At 35.5% G+C, this 21,193-nt stretch overlaps 2 protein-coding genes across 3 annotated transcripts; one reads left to right on the top strand and one right to left on the bottom strand.

The window, feature by feature from the left end:
- Positions 1–1,435: 1,435 nt before the first annotated feature.
- Positions 1,436–1,906, bottom strand: LOC133283568 (basic form of pathogenesis-related protein 1-like). Its single transcript, XM_061480445.1, has one exon. The coding sequence runs from the start codon at positions 1,904–1,906 to the stop codon at positions 1,436–1,438; it is 471 nt and encodes a 156-aa protein (XP_061336429.1).
- A 15,181-nt stretch (positions 1,907–17,087) lies between these two features.
- LOC133283561 (branched-chain-amino-acid aminotransferase 2, chloroplastic-like) lies at positions 17,088–20,564 on the top strand. 2 transcript variants are annotated; one of them, XM_061480438.1, is made up of 9 exons: positions 17,088–17,134; positions 17,490–17,667; positions 18,424–18,600; positions 18,854–18,985; positions 19,226–19,324; positions 19,633–19,749; positions 19,883–19,978; positions 20,247–20,359; positions 20,450–20,564. In XM_061480438.1, exons 1-9 carry the CDS (start codon positions 17,088–17,090, stop codon positions 20,562–20,564), a joined length of 1,074 nt encoding a protein of 357 aa, XP_061336422.1. The 2 variants fall into 2 exon arrangements, with proteins under 2 accessions (XP_061336422.1, XP_061336423.1); XM_061480439.1 differs by lacking the exon at positions 17,088–17,134 and having other exon boundaries at positions 17,497–17,667; positions 18,854–19,000.
- The last annotated feature ends 629 nt before the right edge of the window (positions 20,565–21,193 follow it).

Genomic DNA, 21,193 nt, shown 5'->3' with positions numbered 1-21,193 from the left:
TACTTGGATATTAAAGACACTGGCCAGTGCATGTAATCCATTAGAGAAACTATCATAGTCAAGGGAATAAATAATTGATTGAGTTACAGAAAACTTGTCAATCAATTATAGACATTCTACAAAGGGGCGATGCATATTCATCTTATAAGTGTTGTTAATCTTGGAGTTCAAGTTCGGGCTTTTAGTGGAGTAGCACCGAATTAGATAATCATTCGTTGATTATCAGGAGCCTTGATTAATAACAGATGGTAGATCCCCAAGCTAGCTTGAGACAAGGGATGGGGTATTTTTCGGATAGATGATGACTTATGGGTTACATGATCTTGGGTTTTACGACTCAAGTTTGTATCCAAAAGAGCAAGTGGGAGATTGTTGGGTTTGCTCTTTTACTAAAGCCCAAATGGGTTATTAGTATGAGAAGAGCCCAAGGAACCTAGAGCCCAATGAGCTAGGGTTTCTTGGAACCCATATAAATAGTACCTCTTAAGTCATCAGCCTCCAAGGTCTTTTTTGTGAGAAAGAGGCAAGATCAGAATCTAATCAGTGCCCACACACTTCCCCTTCCTCCTCGAGAGATAGTTTGGAAGATCTGCCACAGTCCAGCTTCAAGGAGGTTGTTCGTGCTGCGGCGCTGAGGTGAGCTGTTCGTGAAGAGAAATCCTACAAGGGTAGATTCTACACGAGACCTGTGCACCGAGAGGTAATTGTGAAACAAGGATGATTCAGTAAGCATACCAATGTACTAGGTCCTAAATCGCTTCCGCATAAATCTAAGATTTCCTTCATAAGTGAGCTTGGGGTGGAGAGATCCTTGAGGACCCCTTGTCTTACTGAGATTTCTTTTTAGAGATCTCACCCCGTGTTGGGGCACATTTTCAGGTAATAATGATGAAGTCATAATTTGAAAACGGATTGACGCGAACACAGATTTTTTGTGTCGTGTAAGCGGATCGTATTGAAAATTGTCACCCTTACTTTCAGACACCCTGATCACTAATACACATTAAATAATAAAAAATATAACAATAAATGACAAATGTTAAGACAGTGAGTATTTATTTATTTATAAATATTTTTTACTTTCAAAATTAAACGAAATAATCAATTAATAACGCCTCGATAAAATTATTAAGTTTATATACACCAACCAATTGTATAGTAAATCAATGACGTCACAAAGAAGCCGAATCCAATAATCCACAGATTTCATCCCTTTATTTCAACTAAGTATATATACAAGATTCCATCAAATTAATCGCACTAATATAAAACCCATATAACGAGTTTTCTTTATAATGCTAATATCAATATATCATACTACATATATAACACAGTAATCTGCACTCAATCACCTATAGGACAAGATTACTTGCACAATCCAGGTTCTCCTTCACACGACATAAAATACAAAAGAAAAAACAAGAAAACACAAAAACTATAAAGGTCGTTGGCCTTCAATATTGCCTGGTGGGTCATAGCTGCAAATAACAAAAATCCACCCATTGTTACACACTGCTCTTGCACACCCAAGATGAACCGTATCGCGCCAAATGACCTGAGTATAATGCAAGCATGCACCATTAACACATGAGTTGGAGTTATGATCATAATTGGGCTTCTCCGCCACCCACAACTTCACGGCATCTGTAGCCGTCATTTCGCCGTAAACCTCCGCCACGTTCTCCCCATAAGGCCCGTAGGAGTGCACCAGATTGCAGTCTTGGATCCTCGAGTTGGCATAGTTCTGAGCATAAGCTTCAAGTGTGTCGTTCCATGAGAGTGGACCAACACCAACCTCTGCGCGAGCCTCATTGTGCGGGTCAAGGAAGTCTTGAGGGGAGTAATGTGCTAAGGAAATGCAACACATGGAGAAAATGGTTAAGAGCAATAGGTATAAGGATCTCATTGTTGCTTGCTTGTATCTTGGATAATGGATCATAGTGAAGGATAAATAGTTAAAGCCTTCAACGTTATTGTAGGAGAATATATAATGGTGCAAATTCCACCATAAACAGAAGTGATGATAATACAAATAGCGGGTAGCCTCTTCTTTCTCTGGTTCTCTGGATTCGTTGAAAAATGTAATAACAAAAATAGAGAAGCATGGCCTATTGGGTGGACAACCTTTTCTCGTTATTAAAAATAGATGTTACGAAATATAGAAAACAAAAGCTGCTGAAAAAAGTAAGTAGGTTACCAACTATTAATGGTCAAAGTGATAAGAAACTAGTTTCTTTTAAATATATGTCTTAATTCGAGCCTAAAAATAAAGAAACTGATTTTGAGAGAATCGTTACTTAATTATAATGTTTCGAACCAGATTAACCAAATAATAGTTGAGAGAGGAGAGAAAAGATCGATTGATTAGAAAGAGAATACAAACAAAAGGCGTACATGATTCAGTACGGGTGTGAAATTAGAATAATTTGAACCACATAAATTATCTGTAGTAACTTTAATATAATGTTGTTTTGGGACAGAAATTATAGTGTTTTTGTAATTTTAATTTATTTCAGAATTATTATACTTTTTATAATTATAATTTTTTAATATTTTAATCTTAAAACGACATTATTTTAAAAATAAATGCAGATAACTTATTATAATAACTGCAAAAATATTTTTTCGTGTTTTATTAATAGTTAAATTGAAAATTTTAATCTTCATGATTTTAATTGGGTTCGCACAACTTTTTTTTAAACCAGTCTTTACATCAATAAACGTTTTGAAAATAGTTGTCTTCATTATTGTAAACTTGCGTTATAACTCTTGGGACAGGGTACCTCGATCAACGCAAAAGAAGTCACAGTCCGTTAAGTCGAGCAGTAAAGCTTGGCATAAAATCATTAGGTCGGCCAAATGCAAAAAAACAAAAATGCATAAAATCGGAGATGTAAAAAAAAAAGCACAATAAATTTTAATGTGAAAACCCTCTTAATGTAGAGAAAAAAAATAGAAAAAATTTTATTACGAGAAAATCTTCCACTATGAATCGTAGGATTACAAAGATTCAAACTTCCCTAGTCATAGAGGTACACTCAGGTAGTGTTTGGTTCGAGAAAAAAAAAAATTTACTAGGGAAATATAATTGATAGGAAAGTGGTTGGAAAATGAGTTTGATAGGAAAATGTAAAAAAAGTTGTTTGGTTGACCCAAATATTACCAGGGAAATTTATTTAAATATGCAAAATCTATGTTCGGGAGAAACTTTGCACCTGTTTTTTCACTTCTCCAGTTATCTCAAAATACCACATCTCAAGTGGTATTCTGTAACAGTGAATTTCATCCAAAAATCAACACAAAAGTCATTTTCCCATCTATCCTATTTGTCTGGTATTTCTTGAAAAAACCTGAACCAAACGTGGCATTTTCCAATATCCACCTACACTTTCCCATCAATCCTAAAATAAACCTTCAACCAAACACTACCTCAAGCTTCACCAACAATGATGGTTACAAAATTCTTCTTCACATACTTAATCTTCTCTTCATAGGATTCTGGCACAAGGTCTCTAAGCTTAGGTTATAAGATTAGGTTAACCCTTCCAAAGGGTTTTATATTTCTTCATATAAGAGAGGTGAAACCCTTCACCTCCTTGTAGAATCTTCTTCATAATTATGAGGTAGGTATTTGTTCGATCCTAAGGGTATCGAGTTGTCCAGTCAAAAACTGGTGAATTACTATTGGATTTGTATGCCTTTTCTTAGGTATCTATGGGAGAGATAGTCCCTTAGAGTAGCGGATCATTGTGCATAATAATGGAGAAACATAGCCATGACATGGGGTATGTGCACAGTGACAACTAATAGAGAGAGCAAAAATGCATATATGTAGGCTTTACTTCTTATTTATAGAGTTTACTTGTGACTAATGAGATTTTTGACCTTTTGTGTATTTTTGGGGTCCGATGCTTGATTCATTGAAGATACGGTAGGATTGATATCCTTTAGGAATCTTTCCTTATTTCTCTCTTAGTTGTTTGCCTTTATTGAGCCCTCTAGAATATCAGACCTTAAGTTAGGCCAATAATAGTTTCCCCCAAACCGATAGCTTGGGTGTTCGGGCTGTAGCTGGTGCCAGGCTAGTGATCCCAAAGTTACCTTTCTCTTGGCGTTCCTATTCCGGGTTGGGACCTGTCATACTTGATTAGACAAGTCAAGCTTTCTGGTCAATACCTCAACCGTGTCCAAGGTCAGGTTTGCCAAATTTCATTCCTCCAAGACCCAGTCAGATCCTAGCTCGTGCTGAGAAACTTCTCATTTGTATCACTTGGTTCAAGTTCTACCTTAACTCTTAAATCTTCTATTCTTGGTTTTTCGTGTTGGGTTCCCTCCACCTTTTTGGTCGAGGTCCCAACTGGGTTTGATTGATCTTTCTTTAGATCGCCTTGTTCAGGGTCTTACCCTGCTTTTCTGGGTTTCTGGCGTTCATATTAGCTCGTGTTCCAGGTCAGATTATAGAAGTAGAGCTGGGCGGGAGCCTTTTGCCCTTCCAAAGCCCATCCAACAGTTACACCTTTACACTTGTCTTAATTTGATTGGTTGGATGTGCATTAGGGGGCGCATGCTAACTTCGCACTTTGTACACCATCATGGCATGCTGACTTCGCACTTTGTACACCATCATCGCATGCTGCAAAGGTCTATGTCATAACTGTTTTGCCCTTTGTGATATAATTTTTTTCCCTGTTGCTTCAAATTCGCACCAAAAGACCCTTATACGTTCATTTTGGTGTCTTATTCGCTCCAACTTCCAATTTCTTTGTTATATATTTCCCTCACATTTGTTTTCTCTTCTATATTTCTTCCAACATCACTTCTTTTATATGTTTCGAGTTTTCATCTTCTTTGGGGCTTTCTAACTTAGGAGACAAACTTGTTTCTTCTTCACCATTCATGCAGCTTAACATTATTCTCACATTCGATTTCCAATAGGTATCCCTTTAGACATTTTCCCTTTCTTTCTTTTTTAGTTTTTTGCATTATTCTTGGTGCTTGCGTTTCTGTTGTTGTATTCACATTTTCTGGGAAGGCTGGTATCTTTGCATTTTTTGGCAATTTGGTGTTTTCAAAGCCAGTTAGGCATCTCGAATTTGCTGGGTAATTTTAGTTTGTCTGAGTAGTTGTTTCGATAATAATTCTTGTAATCTCTTCCCAATAAACATTTTCCAAACACTTCTACATTTCTAAGAATGAATAGGAAACATTTGAGTGGGAGAGGTTCGAGTAGCCCATATGGTGCTTTGCATATGCGAGGTCGTGGCCGTGGTGACGATGTTAAAGAAGTAGGCTACCCTCAAGGGCCAAGTTTTGAATTTTTAACATAGATCGGACCGAGGAGAAGAAACACAATGCTCATTTGCAAAAACCATAGGAGATGAAGTAGGAAAAAAGTCTGTGCCTCATCAAGTTAGTCGAGTTCGAGCTCCCCTTTCCTTGCGACAAGATTCGCAGCCTGTATTGATGGAGAATCTGCGTGCCTTCGCCTTGTTGTTCTTAGGCGTGTTACTTCTTCTGGGGTAGTGCGTTTCAAGTCCATTGTCTCATCTAGCGTCCCTCATTTAGGAGGTCACCCCATCTTCCAAAGCGACTTATTCTTTGGAACGACCTATCAAAAGAGTTTCACCATCGTCACCGATTCGATCCTACCCTGTCAAACAGGAGAGGGTGTCTGAGTCTTCAACCTGCCCTTATTATGGCTGAAGTTCTACGTTAGCTGAGTGCGCCTTTGATTCTCTCATTTAGTTGACACTTGCTAAGTGTAGCCATCTTTTTTCCTCCATCGCGCCCAATCCGGGTTCCTTGGGGGAAGCTTCCCATCCTATTGAAATTTTGTACGAGTCTTCAATCTCGTTAATGTAAAAACCTGCACCGTTAATTAAGGAAATTAATTATATAAATATGAGAATTAGGAAATAATTCTATAATTGACCCTAATAATTATGAGAAGGCTTAAATAATTATGGTAAGTGATTAAGATTGCTGAAAGTCGCTTTTTTGACGAAAAGAGCAGATACCGGTTCTGCTACTCGGTATAAATGCGTACCGATGAAGTATCCCGGAAAATTATAATAAGTGCATGAATATTCCTAGAATAATATGTAGGACTTGTAAAACAAGTTTCAAGCCAAAATAATGAGAACTGGTGCCAGAACTGATACTGGCTATGAAAAAGTGCGTATCGGAAAGGTGCTGCGAAAAATAAAATAAAAATATGATAAATATTAGAAAAATGAGTAGGTTCTGATTCCTAAATTTGGGATTAAAATGCTAAGTGTAACAATTAGCGCTAATACAGTGTGATTAAGCTTTAACCGGCTATGAATATAAGTTTAGGCACTTAACTCTAGGCATGCTCAGATTTTCTACGTGAAATTTCTGAAGTGGGGTGCCTCCACCTTGTCACCTTCCTTGTTCCTCTTGAAAACTCAAGCAAAACTCATTCTTTCTCTTGATTCTTCCTCTTGATCTTGCAAACACTTGGTAGGGTGGGTTGTGAGAGTGTGAGGCTGTCTTTTATTGAGTGCTCAGCCACTGTTTGGGAAGGTTTTTGGTGCTGGCTTTGCTATTGAGTGGTGGGAACCTTGGTGATGGCACTTTAAGCTTCAAGGAGCCATCTTTTGTGCAAAAAATCAACCTTTGATCACCATTTTCGTGCACTTTGTGAAGTCAGACTTGAGGAGCTGTTGATGAGCTCCAAGAGCAGCCTTCGCTTCTGTTCTAAAGCCTTGAGTATGTCCCTTCACTTAATCTTGAGTTTTAATGCTTAAAAGAGGTGTCTTGGCATATTTAAGGAGTTAAACAAGTATGTAATCTGTATATGAACTTAAAAGAGTATAAAAATGCAGGCTTTAACGTTTTGAAGTGTTAAAAATGGAACCTTGGATGTGGTATTTCGCAAAATGCAGAATCTGAGTTTTGCTGCGAAATATCCGATATTGGGTTGGAAATATCCGGATATTGATATCCGGATATGGGGTTCTGAATATTCGGATATTGATATCCGGATATTGACAGAGAAATATCCGGATATTGATATCCGGATATGCCCCCGACAAATATCCGGATATTCTGGGTTTTTGAAAAACAACTATTCATACAGAATGCTATTTTGGGTTTGTGGACCCATGATTGGCTACTGTGGACTTCTGTAATGACTAATGTAAGTCAGAATCTAAGTGATTAAGGGCTTGTGGCTTTGTGAGAAGCCTAAAGACGTAAAACATAAAGGAAAGACGTTGTCTTTGTGTCTTATGCTTGTTAAGCATGATTATTGATATATTGTTGGTCCGAAACAGATTGTGATTCTACTGTGTTTGGGCTTTGAGCTAGTGTGGACTCTCGGCAGTGGATAGTTAACTTGCAAGGTAAGCTTTCGTGTCCTCGGTTTAGCCATTGTTGGTTCCACCATACCCCATGGGGGAATGGTTTATATGCATGATGTGTTTTCATGCTTTGATGATTGGAATGCTTTTGAACTGTTATGTGTAAGGGCCTTATAATATGCATGTGTTGTTCCCCTTTGACAGTAAGCCTGAGTATGTAGCGTCATACAAAATGGTGAGACTGGGGTGGATGCAAGTAGCGTCTTGCACTATTTGTAGGAGATAGACGTATATCCTGCATTTCTCTGACCAGTAGATTATATTGACACGCATGACATGGTTATCTGTGCATTACACTGACTTTGGAACTTATATATATTGTGTAAACTGCTTTAGAACTTATATTGCACATGTAAGTGAGCTTGGGGTGGAAGATCCTACAGGACCCCTTGTCTTACTGTGATTTTTTTTTTTGAGATCTCACCCCACGTTTGGAGCACATATTTCAGGTTCAGGTAATGCGAGGGTTGAGACCTCTAGCGGCAGGAGGCCGGAGCTGAGTTAGATGTCTGCTGTTATGATTTTATGCTGGATGTTGTTATGTTATCTTTATGATTATGTTGTTATTGTTGAGACTGCTGTTGGGCCTTGTTGCCTTATTTGGTGAGCATGGGGATTGTCCATGCCACATTTGATTATGTTGTTGATTAGATTTGGGTTGTATAAACTATTAGGGTTGTCCGGCTTACGTGTTGTAGTGTCGTGATTAGAGACTCAGTTAATGATCTTAATTATGTTATGAGGTTATTCAATATAGATGTCTGTCTTTTGCATTTACATACAGGCAATGTTTTGGAAATGAATTAAGTAATTCAACTTGGTAAGGATAATGACGTCATAATTGAAAAGAAAAAGAATATTCTGCATTTTTAATTAAGCGTGGCTTAATACGATGACATGTTAACAAATCGGGTTAACACAGGGTGTTACAGTCCACTAGCAGTTCTTTTGACTTGGATATATCTCCCGCTTGGTCTGATCCTGACTCTCCTTATTCTAGGTCATCGATGGATCCAACCACAGATGAGTTGGCGATTCAGTATCCTTGGATCATTTGGGAAGTGCTGAACATTACCTCTATTATGGATCTAGAGGACAAAGTCGAGGTTGCTACTGACAATACATATAGTGTCAATATCCTTCCCCATATGAAGATAAGCTAGCTTACTCTAAAAAAGATGAGATTGAACCATCCTTCTTCTTCTTATACCGGGACCTGATAACGAAGATTGGGCTCTAGTTTCCTTTTAATGATTTTCATATGGGCATGCTAGCCCATCTCCACCTTGCCCCTACCCAGCTTTATCTGAATGGCTAGGTGTTAGTCCGATCTTTTGAGCAGTTGTGTGCCTACTTAGACTTAAGATGTACAATGGAGTTGTTTTTCTACTTTTTCCATGTCTACACTTCTCGGACGGGGCCAAGCCTGCAGACCGGATAGGTTGGACCAACATTCCCGGGTCTACCTCAAAGCAACTATTTAATGTTTTTAGTGTTTCCTTTAAAATGTTCAAGGATCAATTTTTAAAGTTTCAGCGTGTCAGGGGCGTCGACCTTGGTTTTTGTCTGCCAAGGAAGGAAAAGAAAGGAACTTTCCCTTGCATTTGTCTAATGACCATAACAACATGAGGCCCCATCGATACTGAACAATCGAGTTTGCCCTTACTGCAGAGGAGCTGGTCGTATCTCCTGCTTTGTTGAGATATGTGAAGGATCATTGTGTCCTAGATGCGGCTCAGCTAGTATAAAAAACCGTGGCGAGCTTGTTCGAGAATTTGGTATGCTTTTTCGGCTTGTTCTGAGTCCTGACTCCCCCTTTTTTGTTTTATGATCAACTTGTCTGATTTTTTGTTTTCTTCTTTTTCACAGTTCCTATGGCTTGCCCGGATTATGTCAATGTTCTTAATATAGGAAAGGTTGTGACCCATCTTGCTTCAAAGTTACAGAAGAGATGTAAGGTGACGTCCAGCCCCATAAGCTCCTTAAGGTCGGGGAAAGCTCTCGGGCCATCCAAGTTTCTCCGGGCGACCCTTACTCCTGTGGTCATAGCCATGTCCCTGACCTCGGCAAACCCACCTCCTTAAGATCATTGTGTGATGACTTTGAAGAAAGGGAAGCTTTGGGATACTGGGGTCTCAGACAACCTTCGTCATGTTATCCGTTCTCTTCAAGCCCTTTTCTGATCACAAACTTCTTTCTTGCGCCCCTCTCAAAGAGTTTCATCAAATTGAAGCTAACACTGTGAAGGCTCACTTTTTAGTTAAGTCCTTCTTAAGTTCTTCACAACAACTATGAATTTTTTTTCAAACAACGTTTCCCCCCGCCTTGAAGCGGAGGTACTTAAGCAGGAGAAGGATGAATATGATGCCGGTTACACCAACATGCATGGAGAATGATTTGAACAAGGCTGGACTTGAAGTTATTGTCCGAAACGGTGCAGACTGACAAGGCGAGGCATGCCTCGGCAGAAAAGACTCTGAAAGAGGAGAATGATACCCGGGTGCGGAAGGAAATTGAGCTAAAACAACTCTGAGCTGAATATGACGCTTTCTTTGCTCAATTTGCAAAAGTGGTTGAGGATTCTTTTACTAACAACATTGATAAAGCGATGGTCCTCAACCCGGATATAAAGAATGACTGACTGCATGTCCGAAGCTACTTTGAGTATGGGGTCATAATTGCTCCTCCCGCTGAGGCTCTTCCTACAAAGGCTGAAGGCGAAGAAGAAGATGACAAGGGAAAGGGAGACAAACCCCAGATCTTACTGCGGTCATGGACGCCGTTATCCTTGAGCAAGATGCACCCTAGCAAAATGAAGGGTCAGGATGCTAACTTTGTTTATGCTTTTTCTTTTTATTATTATTTGGGGGCCTTTGGGCCCTTTTTTTGATGTCTAAAGTACATTATCGAGTTTGTTCCTGATCCTTTATTTTGAAATGGCCATTTTGGTTTGAATTTTCTCATGCTTCTTTTATTTTTACTAAGTTATTTTAACTTGGCTTCTTTCTGTCGAAGTTTTAAGTGCATGAAGATGATTTTTGCATCTTGTTTTCTCAATTCGAGCCCTACTTATTTTGCCTTCACCTTATGTTTATGGTGTCGACTTTAAGTTTCCCCTTCCGTCTTTGATTTATTTCAACCCAGCTTGCGCAACCGAAGCTGTGGGTAGCGAGGCGGTTTGTGGACCCCCATTTATTGCTAATGCTTCAACCCAGCTTCGAATGCCATGGCTTTTCATTTTGTGGACTTGATTTATTTCGCCAAAGTCTTTGTTCCAAGATAATTCAAAGTCGTAAATATTTACTAAACAATTCCTCCTTTATTGAAAAGTGATATCTTTAAATAAGTGGTTGCGTTATAGTAAAGGACTTATAGTTATGTCCCAATGAAAAAAAAAATACCTAATTTGACTTCAAAATTAAATAAAAGTAAAAACTCCTAACCGAGGTCGAGGGCCGAGCCCAAGCTTACAAGCTTAGGCTGGATCCTCAATCTCAGTTTCCTAACTATAATATGTCTTCAACTTGTCCGCGTTCTAGGTCCTTTTCACCAAGTTGTAAAAGTCAAGTTCAAAGTTCCTGAGACTACTTTACCTCATCCATATGCAGAAAAGCACTATAGGAGGACACAATTTATGAATGATGGACCTTGTTCATCACCAATTTCATGCTTTGAACCACCATGATCATAAGTCAGGTACGTCAGGCTCGTAACGTAAAACAAGCGCTAGGGGGAGGCAACCCACCATTTTACTATTTTTAGTTTTGATTAAATTTTCCTTTTTTGTTCAATTAAGAAAAATACAAAAAGATTAGGTAGTGAGACTAATGGATGAATTTGTGGGTTCAAAGTTTTTCAGGTATTGAGAGTTGCAAATCATGCAGCTATGAGATAGACTTTTGAGGAGGACGAGGAACAGGAGGACTGACTAGACCATAGTCTCACTTTTATTTTATTTATGCATTTTCTTTATCTTCTTTTAGGTTTTCATTTTAGTTTTATACTTTCAGTAGTTCTATTTTGATAGGGTATTGAGATAACCCTAAAGTATTTTATTTCACTTTCGCTTTAACGACTGATGATATAAGTTGTTTTATGTTGTTTCAGAGAGTGACTAGTTTCCTTATTTCTTTGTGATTTTCCTTTTAGATTTAAATCAATTATTGGGGACAACAACATTTAAATCTGGGAATGGAAAACACGCGATTCATCAGGAACTACTGTACTTGGTCGGAAGGATTTCATGGTTATACACAGAATATCCGGCTAGAACAGGGAAATATCTCAACTTTTTTATTTTTTATTTTTTTATTTATTTATTTTATTTTTTTTCTTGCATAATTTCTTTTGAATTTGATTTTTTTGTTTTTTAGTTAGTTAGAGTTTTGAAAACCCTCAATCCATTGTTTTTGTGAAAAAATTTAGATTTTTTTCTTACTCAGTGCAAATTAATGGATGATTGGCAGGGAATTTGATCAAGAGTATAATGATGCACTTCATAATTTTTTGATAACATGCATTGATTTTAAGTAATTTTCATGATTCATCTGATTTTTAGAAAAGTAATGAGACTGATTTGGATGAAGATTAGGAAGTTAAATGTACACCCATAGCCGTGAGATTTTGAGCCTATACAGAAAAAATTCCAATGTGCACTTCATTGTATGAGATACTCTAGAACTTGCTTTGTTTCTTGCTGGAGATGATCCATGATTTATATTATTAAGATGATAGAGGCATGTTCTTTCTATTAGCTAGATGGCCAAATTGTAAGAACTCGCACCGTTAATTAAGGTATTTAATTAACTAATTATGCAAAATTAGAAAATGATTCCATAATTGACCCTAATAATTATTAAGAGGCTTTAATAATTATGGTAAGTGATTAAGAATGTTGAAAGTCGCTTTTTGGAAGAAAAGTGCAGATACTGGTTCTGCTAGTTGGTATAATTGCGTACCGAAAAAGTATCCCGGAAAATTAAATTAAGTGCATGATAATTACTAGAATAATATGTAGGACTTGTAAAATGAGTTTCAAGTCCAAATAATGAGAACTAGTGCTAGAAACCGGTACTGGCTTTGAAAAGCGCGTACCAGAAAGGTGCTCAGAAAAATATAATAAAAATATGTTAATTCTTGGAAAAATGTGTAGTTTCAGAATCCAAAGTTTTGGATTAAAATGCTAAGCGTATCAATTAAAGTTAATACTGTGCGTTTTAATGAGTTTTGGCTATATATACCCTTTGTAAGGGCACAAAGCCCTAGAAAACTGATTTGCTGCGTGGCTTTTCTTGGAGGCTAACCAAAAATAGTGTTCTTAGGCTTCCTTCTCCATTTCTTGATCAAGTAATCACCTTTGATGCTTGTTCTTCCATTTAAACACTTGGTGAGGGTGAGGGTGAGGGTTGGCCTTGAGACTGCATTGTTGGCCTTTTTCTGAGTTAAAGAACCTGTGTGAGGGGGTTTGAACTGCTGAGTTTGGTGTTTGAAGGGTGAGAGTCTCATTCTTGACATTTTGATATTCAAAGTGTCACCTTTGTGAAGAAAAACCTATTCTTGATGGTGTCATTTTCGTGCACATCCTTGAGTCAGACTTGAGGGGCTGTGTTGAGCTCCAAGAGCATCTCCATTCTGAGTTTTGAGCCTTGGTATGTTGTACCACCCTTTGATCTTGAGTTTTATGCTTAAAAATGGAGGCTTGATGCATGTTAAGGTTAAAAGATGATAACTTGTTGTTGGGTAAGACTTAAAACACCTAGAAATGCATGTTTAAGTGTTTAAAATCGGTAAAAACCCAACCTTGAAGGATATCTTCACGAAATGCAGAAACTGCATTCTGTCGTGAAATATCCGGATATCTTCCCGTGGAATATCCGAATATTGGATATCCGGATATGATATCCGGATATGTGATATCCGGATATGTGATATCCGGATATGGAGTTTTGGGATATCTGGTTATTGAATATCCGGATATGTGAATTTGTATATCCGGATATTGCATATCCGGATATGGACAGTGAGATATCCGGATATTGCATATCCGGATATGGTCCCGAGGAATATCCGGATATTCTGGGATTTCGCAGAACAGTAGCTGTGTTGTGTGTACAGTAGGCTATTGGGGGTTTGTGGACCCTAGATTGATGAAGTTGAACTTCTGTGATTAATGGACTAAGCCAGAATCATGTGATTAAGGGCTTGTGGCTTTGTTAGAAGCTTTAAGACATAAAACGTAATGAGAAGGCGTTGTCTTTAATTTGTATGCATGTGGTACATGTTTATTAATTTATATTTGGTCCATATCAGATTGTGATCTGCTGTGATTGGACTTTGAGCTTGTGGCATTGGATAGCTAGCTTAGAGGTAAGCTTTCGTGTCCTCGGTTTAGCCATGTTGTGGTTCCACCATGTCCCATGGGGTATGGTATATGCATGATTTGTTACATGCTTTTGATGTTTTGGAAATGCTGTTGAGCTATTGTATGTTAGTGCCTTGTTGATATTCATGGAGGTGTTCCACTTATACGGTAAGCCTGAGTATGTAGAACATACAAAATGGTGAGGCTGTGGGTGAGGTGCAAGCGGTGTTCCTTGTACTACATGTAGGGAATAGACGTATTCCTACATTTCTCTGGCCAGTAGATGGTGATTACACACATGCCATAGATATCTGTTGCACTACATAGTTTTGGAACTGATAATGATATAAATGCTTTTAGAACTTATATTGCACATATAAGTGAGCTTAGGATGGAAGATCCTTGAGGACCCCTTGTCTTACTGAAATTTCTTGTTTAGAGATCTCACCCCACGTTTGGGGAATACTTATTTCAGGGTCAGGTAATGTTGAGACCTCAGACGGCAGGAGGCCGGAGCTGAGTTAGATTGCTGTTATATTATGCTGCCATGATTGGATGCTGGATTTGCATGCTGCTTGTATGCTTATAGATTCAGTTTATGTTTATGGAGTTTTATGTTGAGACTGGTTGTTTACTATGTTTATTTGGTGAGCATGGGGATTGTCCATGACACATAGTATTGTTATGTCTTGATTACGTCTTGAGTCTTTTGGAGTTGTATTAATGTATCAGGATATTGTCCGGATTACGAGATGTAATACTGTGATTTAGATACACACTTTATTTATATATTGAGGTATTTCAGTAGATGTCTTATTGCAATTTATATACAGGCATTATTTTATGAAATTGATTAAGTAATCTAGTTGGTAATTGATAATGACGTCATAATTGAAAAGAAAAAGAATATTCCGCATTTTTAATTAAGCACTGCTTAATACGATGTAATGTTAATATTCCGAGTATACACGGGGTGTTACACAAATAGCCAACACTTATGTATGTTATACCTTTGTTTGAGCCCCTTTGAGCCTAGGCCTATTTATTCTTTGAAAACCTGTATATGAATAGTCACTTTCCATACACATCCTTGCCTTAATTTAGATTGAATTTCAGACTTGCATTGAGGAATGGATATTAATTGTTATATTTTAGATGTTGTTACATGGGAAAATACATGTGAAAAAGGGCAAAAGCCAATGACAATGAGTTGGTTAGAAAGAAAAAGGAAAAGGAAAGGAGTGAGAATACTTGAGAAGGGAAAATAAAATCAAATGTGAAAGAAAAATTGAAAAAGAAAAAGAAATCTTTCAAAGAAAAAGAAAAATGCCTTGAAAAAGAGAAAAAGGAAATAGTGAAAAGAGTAAAGGAGTAAGAGTGGAAGAATAATAATAATTGTTTGCAATTTTGTCAAACATTTTTATTTATTCCTCTTCAAATCTAATCTTTAATATTAGAGCCACTTACCCAAAAAATTTCCTTCCTTTTAGCCAGACCAAGTTACAACCATAATAAAGACCTCTTGATCTGCTTTATAGGTCTTTAAGACTGTGGAGAGTGAGAATATGAGCAAGCCTATGGTAGTATTGATTCATGAAGGATGAGTGAAACATAAACCCTCAAACACTTGAGTGTGAATGAATTGAAAATCCTAGTGAGCAGTGTTTTAGCTTAATATTTCTATTCTTTGTATGATGAAGTCTTGTTACAATTATATGATTGATCGGATTGTGAATCTTGCTTGAATTGATGTATCATTTTATTTCAAGACTAAGTTTGAATACTCTTTGATCTTGTTGTTACTTGATTTTTTCCTGTTGAAATTCATTCAATTGAAGATTCCTACTCCCTATTCCCTTAGTTTTATTTTAGATGATTGTTGAGGAGTGTTCGTATATATGAAAGCCTTTCGACTTTATTAAATGTTTTTGCACTATGGTTTTGTTTTTGGGATTAATATTTGTCTTTTAAATGACATAAAATTGTATCATTTTATGTGAAAAATATGATATATAATGAAAATCATTTTGGAGAAAGTGAGAGAATTTTTTTTTTAATGTAATTAAGGACGGTCATTTTAGTTAAAATTAATTTTTTTATTTAATATTTAAATTAAAAAAACCTTTCTTTTTCTCTCACCATGATTTATGTTTCTCTTACTATAAAATACAGTAGTTGACTAAAATGACACAACTCTATACTCTTTAAAACGACAAATACTAATTCTTTTTTTAATTTAAATTTTAAATAAAAAACACTAGTATTAACTAAACTGACAATCCTTTAAAAGGATAAATATTTTTTATTTTTTTATTTTTTGCAACTCATTGTGTCATTTTAATGAACTACTGTGTTTTATGGTAAGAGAAACATAAATCATGGTGAGAGAAGATGAAAGGTTTTTTTAAATTTAAATATTAAATAAAAATATTAATTTTAAATAAAATAACTGTCTTTATATTTTTCCGAAAAAAAACTCTCTCTTTCTCTATCATGATTTTCATTATGTATTATTTTTTCTCACCTAAAATAATACAATTATATGTTGTTTTAGAGGACAAACATTAATCCCAAAATTTTGTGCAATACCACCTTGTTTCACCGGAGTTCCCATAGAAACCACTTGCAGCCACCCCCTTCAAGTTTGGACTATAGAAACTCAAGTACAACCTCACATTTTGTCCAGCTATACAGTGCATGAATAGATTTCAATTTTTCGCCATTACATCGCCATTCTGATTGTGATAAAAAAATTATAAATTAGGAAATACTATTAGTTTAGTGATAAAAAAATGGAATAACATAACTGCAACAATTTAAAAAAAGAACAATTTAAACAAATATGAAGAAGAGTTAATATGATTTTGGACCGTAGGTTGGGCAATACAACTTGGATTCGTGGCAAAGAAACCAATTGTAAAATACCAAGACCATATAATTACGTAATTTAAATAAATTTGTAGAAAATATCAATATAATTTCGGAAGGTTCGGTGGTGATATACTAAATAATATATGGGTTCATTAGCAAAGAAACAAAAATTGAAAAACTCAAGTTGCTAATGTGATACACTACAGGGCGTAGATGAGCCTTTTAACAAAACTGAACGATTGAGACAAAAAAATAGAATAGAATACAATTGACTGGCAGTTATTGGTAAACTTCACCAACAATAACCAGATGAGCTGCAATCCCTAGAGTTCGGAGTCAATTTTTAGGTTCCTTCATACCTATAAATATAAGCACATATGTGGGTGACAATTTGTTGGGACCAATAACGTCCAACCTTGAAGTTCAGTTTCTCTTCTACCCTGCATTTTAATCAGACCTTCGGTTGGTTCATGGCCCCATCCAATGAACCAACCAGCAATGGGGATGCAATTAACTGGTTCTTGTTCGACAACAATTGGTATTCATTTTATAGAAAACATTGCATGAATAGTAAACATGCATTTTGAATTTTTCCCATATGCTTTTCCATAACCAAAAAAATATTCTTATTGTTGAGGCTTTGCCAATTAGGAACACCAAACTTTCCATTGCATCTCTCTTTTATATGTCACGTGTTAGAAAATATTTCCTATAATTTTTTATTTTATTTTTTTGATGTAAAAACTTCTCCATTTCCATCATATATCTTGACTAAAACATATCATTAACTTATATATATCGTTAGCTTTCATGTTTCATGTTGTAACAATTGATAGTACCGAAGTAACCCAACTTGTGGCATATGGTTGTAGGGAGACTGAAGAGATGTATGCGAAGATGGATTGGGACAAACTTGGATATGATGTGATTCCAACCGATTATATGTACATAATGAAATCCAATGAAGACGGGACCTTTTCAAATGGAGCTCTCGTCCCTTTTGGAACCATTCAGATCAGCCCCCATTCTTCTGTTTTAAATTACGGACAGGTGAACCTATTGCTTTTAAATTGTATTCGTAAATTTTTTAGTGGAAGGGAAGGAAAGGAGTGAAAAGAGAGTGGAGGAGATAAAGGAAGAGTTTTTTTTCTTTCGGAAAATTAAAAAAAAAAGAGATAACTACCTTCTCCTTAATCTAAAACTCTAAATAAGGGTTTTGTCACTTTTCCCTCCGGTTTGACTCTTAGTAGATCCTAATATGCAAACATATAACGTCAGAATATAAAAAATATATATAATGAAAATTATTCAAATATCTATATTTTGTGACGGTCCAAATATTTATTGTAATGTTACCTATAGCAACTCCAAGATATTAGTATTACAATTGAAGAAACATATTATAATACAACTTTTCCTCTCTGTTAATTAAGAAGTGTTTAGTCACTAAAATAACATATTAACACATTAATATATATATTTGGAATTAGTAAAATTAAGAGATTAAAAACAAAAAGTAGCAAATAACTGAATATGATTTGGCGAGAGAGGCGTCGTAAAGTTTCTAGTTTTGATTCTCATAGTATATAATAAAAAAATAAAATAAAGAATAGCTATTGTGTTATAATATATACCTTTTTTAGGTGATTTTTAATAAAAAAGAATCACTAGCTAAATAAGCGATAACTTAGCCTTAGTAACTCATAAGCTAAATATTGCTTTATATCATTTGATTACCTTTGAGACTTTGATTAAAGGCAATGTTTTGACAAATTGTAAACATATATGATATATGCATGGAAATAGGGATTATTTGAGGGCATGAAGGCATCCAGAAGACAAGATGGTGAGGTGCAGATATTCCGACCTGAAGAGAATGCGCTTCGCATGCAGATGGGAGCAGAGAGGCTGCTAATGGTGTCACCTTCTGTTGAGCAGTATGTAGATGCTGTTAAACAAGTTGTCCGTGCAAATAAACGTTGGGTATGTATGTCTCCCCGAGAGAGATTTTGAATCCGATGTAAAAATAGGAAATCTTATTTCCCATTTCAATATCTCTGTACATTTAAAAGTATTAATTAATTAATAGATATTAATTTAATAAATTATAACTGTCAAATGCACGAATATTAACGGTTGAGACCAGAAGTAAGATTTTTTATTTTTACACTGTAATTTATTTATTTTTTATTTTTTTCTTGATCTTGAGTTTTAAGTTTTTTTATTGGAACTGCAGGTGCCTCCTCACGGAAAAGGAATTTTGTACGTTAGGCCTTTACTATTTGGAAGTGGATCTGTTATGGGTGTTGCGCCTGCACCACAATGTACCTTTTTAATATACACTAATCCAGCTAGCAACGGTTACAAGGTGAGCCATCTCCAGGTTTCAACATTGAATTTAAATTATGAATGTTAGTTTTATTAAGTCAACAAATAAACGAATATGATGATGAAAAGAGGTATTGATTGCCCAACATATTGACCGATGTTTCAGAATACGAGGTTTATAATTAAATCGAGAAAACTTAGCAGTTATATTATTAACAATTAGTTTTTTTCTTTATATTATTAATCACATAATTATAACATATATTGTTCATATGGACAGGGACGAACTGCAGCCTTGAACTTGTTGATTGATGATAAACTTCCTCGCGCGTTTCCTGGTGGGACTGGTGGAATAAAAAATATAAGCAATTATTCACCTGTAAGTTTATGTAATCAGCAAGATAAAATAATAGAAGTCAATTATTGGCATGAGATTAAAGAACAAGGATCCCATTTTCTTTTGGACAATTTAGTATTATATACCCACAAATTTTTTTAATAATATTCAAGTGCAGTATGTGTATTACACCAATACAAACATTTAATTAACATCATAGTGTATATATCGGTATTAAAGTAGCTACATATATAATAAATTACATGATGAATTCGAGCGACATTTTAACTTAAGTATTCTTATCTAAGCTATGATGTTTGGTTGACGTTCATGTCGCCATCTCAACGCAGGTTTTCCAAGTGGTAAAAGAAGCAAAAGCCAAAGGATTTTCTGATGTCCTATTTCTAGACGCAGCGGAACATAAATATGTTGAGGAGGTGTCTACTTGCAATGCTTTCATTGTTAAGGTAATGTTGTATGATATATAGTATTTAATTGTTACTTTTTTAAATCACAATTTCCATCAACATGCGTGTGATCAATCTGGCACACTTGTTCCACTTTTCCAACCACATATTCATAGATACATATATTTTGTAGGGTAAAGTGATTTCAACTGCACCTACACTCGGAACTATTCTTCCTGGAATTACAAGGAAAAGTATTATTCAACTTGCTGGTGATTTGGGTTACCAGGTGATTAATTACTCATTTTGAACATATAATTGTGAGAAGAAAAAAAAAAACTTTAAATATATTATTCATGGTAAACGGAGTTATAACACCCAAACGCAGAGTTTTTCATATAGGGCCCATGAAACATCGCTCAAGGCCTTCTATAAATGAAAAAAAATAATATTTACATTGTTGCTCAATTAACCTAATTTGGATGCTGGTTATAATTAATTTTAATATTATTACTGTAGCAAAATTACTTATAATTTTTTCCGTTAATTTTGCCAAGGTCAAGGAACGCAAAATTTCAGTAAAAGAATTGCTTAAAGCTGATGAGGTTTTCTGCACTGGAACTGCTGTTGGGATCTCTGAGGTTGGTAGTGTAACTTACAAGAATAAAAGGTAAAAAGCATTCAAATTCTTGCTTCTTTGTGTTCGTACTACATTAATAATAATAATAATAATAATAATAATTTGGTATTGTTTGTGAAGGGTTGAGTTCAAAACAGGAGCAGACACCGTGACCCAGAAGTTGTATGATTTGATTACAGGCATCCAAAATGGTCTAATGGAAGATAAGAAGGGATGGGTAGTCAAGATTGACTGAACTATTGGTTTTGAGTGTTGGTTCCAGCTCCATATAATTTCTTTTGTATTAAAATTATATTTAGTTTACGTATTCAAAAAAAAAATAAGTAAATAACAATCATTAGGATTGGTCTAGTGGAGGGGTTTTGGTAATTTATATTGGGAAAAATGTGTATCATTTTAAAGGATGTAAAGTTGTGTCATGTTAAGTGAAAAATAGAGATAGATAAAGGAGGAGAGATAGTGGACAAAAAAATATAAAGGTAGGAGTCTCACCTCTTTGTGAGAGTAAAATGACATAATTTGTGTCATTTAAAAAAACAAACACTTTTTCCATTTATATTATATTATGAGTTCAATTTTCATTATTGTATCAAAAATAAATAAATTAGTTTACCCGTGCTTTGTATGGATTATTTTAAACTTTAATCTATAAATATGAAGTTTCCCTTTAACGTTTTAGTACATGTTTAAAGTAGCATTTTGTCCTCTTTTATAGATATTAATAATCATAATTTTTTTTAAATTTAATGAAAAATATTTTTTATAAAATGAATAAATATTTCTAATTTTATAAAAAGTAATGGGGAGATTATATTAAAATTTTAATAATAATATTATACAATTTTATTTCATTTATTTGCAGCA

Source organism: Gastrolobium bilobum, unplaced genomic scaffold (genome assembly GCF_033153095.1).
Source record: "Gastrolobium bilobum isolate Gb01-03AN ecotype WA unplaced genomic scaffold, APGP_CSIRO_Gbil_v1 utg9509, whole genome shotgun sequence".
Classification (NCBI taxonomy): domain Eukaryota; kingdom Viridiplantae; phylum Streptophyta; class Magnoliopsida; order Fabales; family Fabaceae; genus Gastrolobium; species Gastrolobium bilobum.
This window is presented reverse-complemented; position numbering and strand designations above follow the sequence as displayed.

Bases quoted from the DNA above. Each gene is read 5' to 3' on its own strand.
- LOC133283561 (XM_061480438.1), top strand. From the start codon at position 17,088: ATGGCCCCATCCAATGAACCAACCAGCAATGGGGATGCAATTAACTG. The intron at 19,750-19,882 runs GTAATGTTGTAT...TATATTTTGTAG, and splicing joins GCAATGCTTTCATTGTTAAG to GGTAAAGTGATTTCAACTGC. The intron at 20,360-20,449 runs GTAAAAAGCATT...TTGTTTGTGAAG, and splicing joins GTAACTTACAAGAATAAAAG to GGTTGAGTTCAAAACAGGAG.
- LOC133283568 (XM_061480445.1), bottom strand. From the start codon at position 1,906: ATGAGATCCTTATACCTATTGCTCTTAACCATTTTCTCCATGTGTTGC.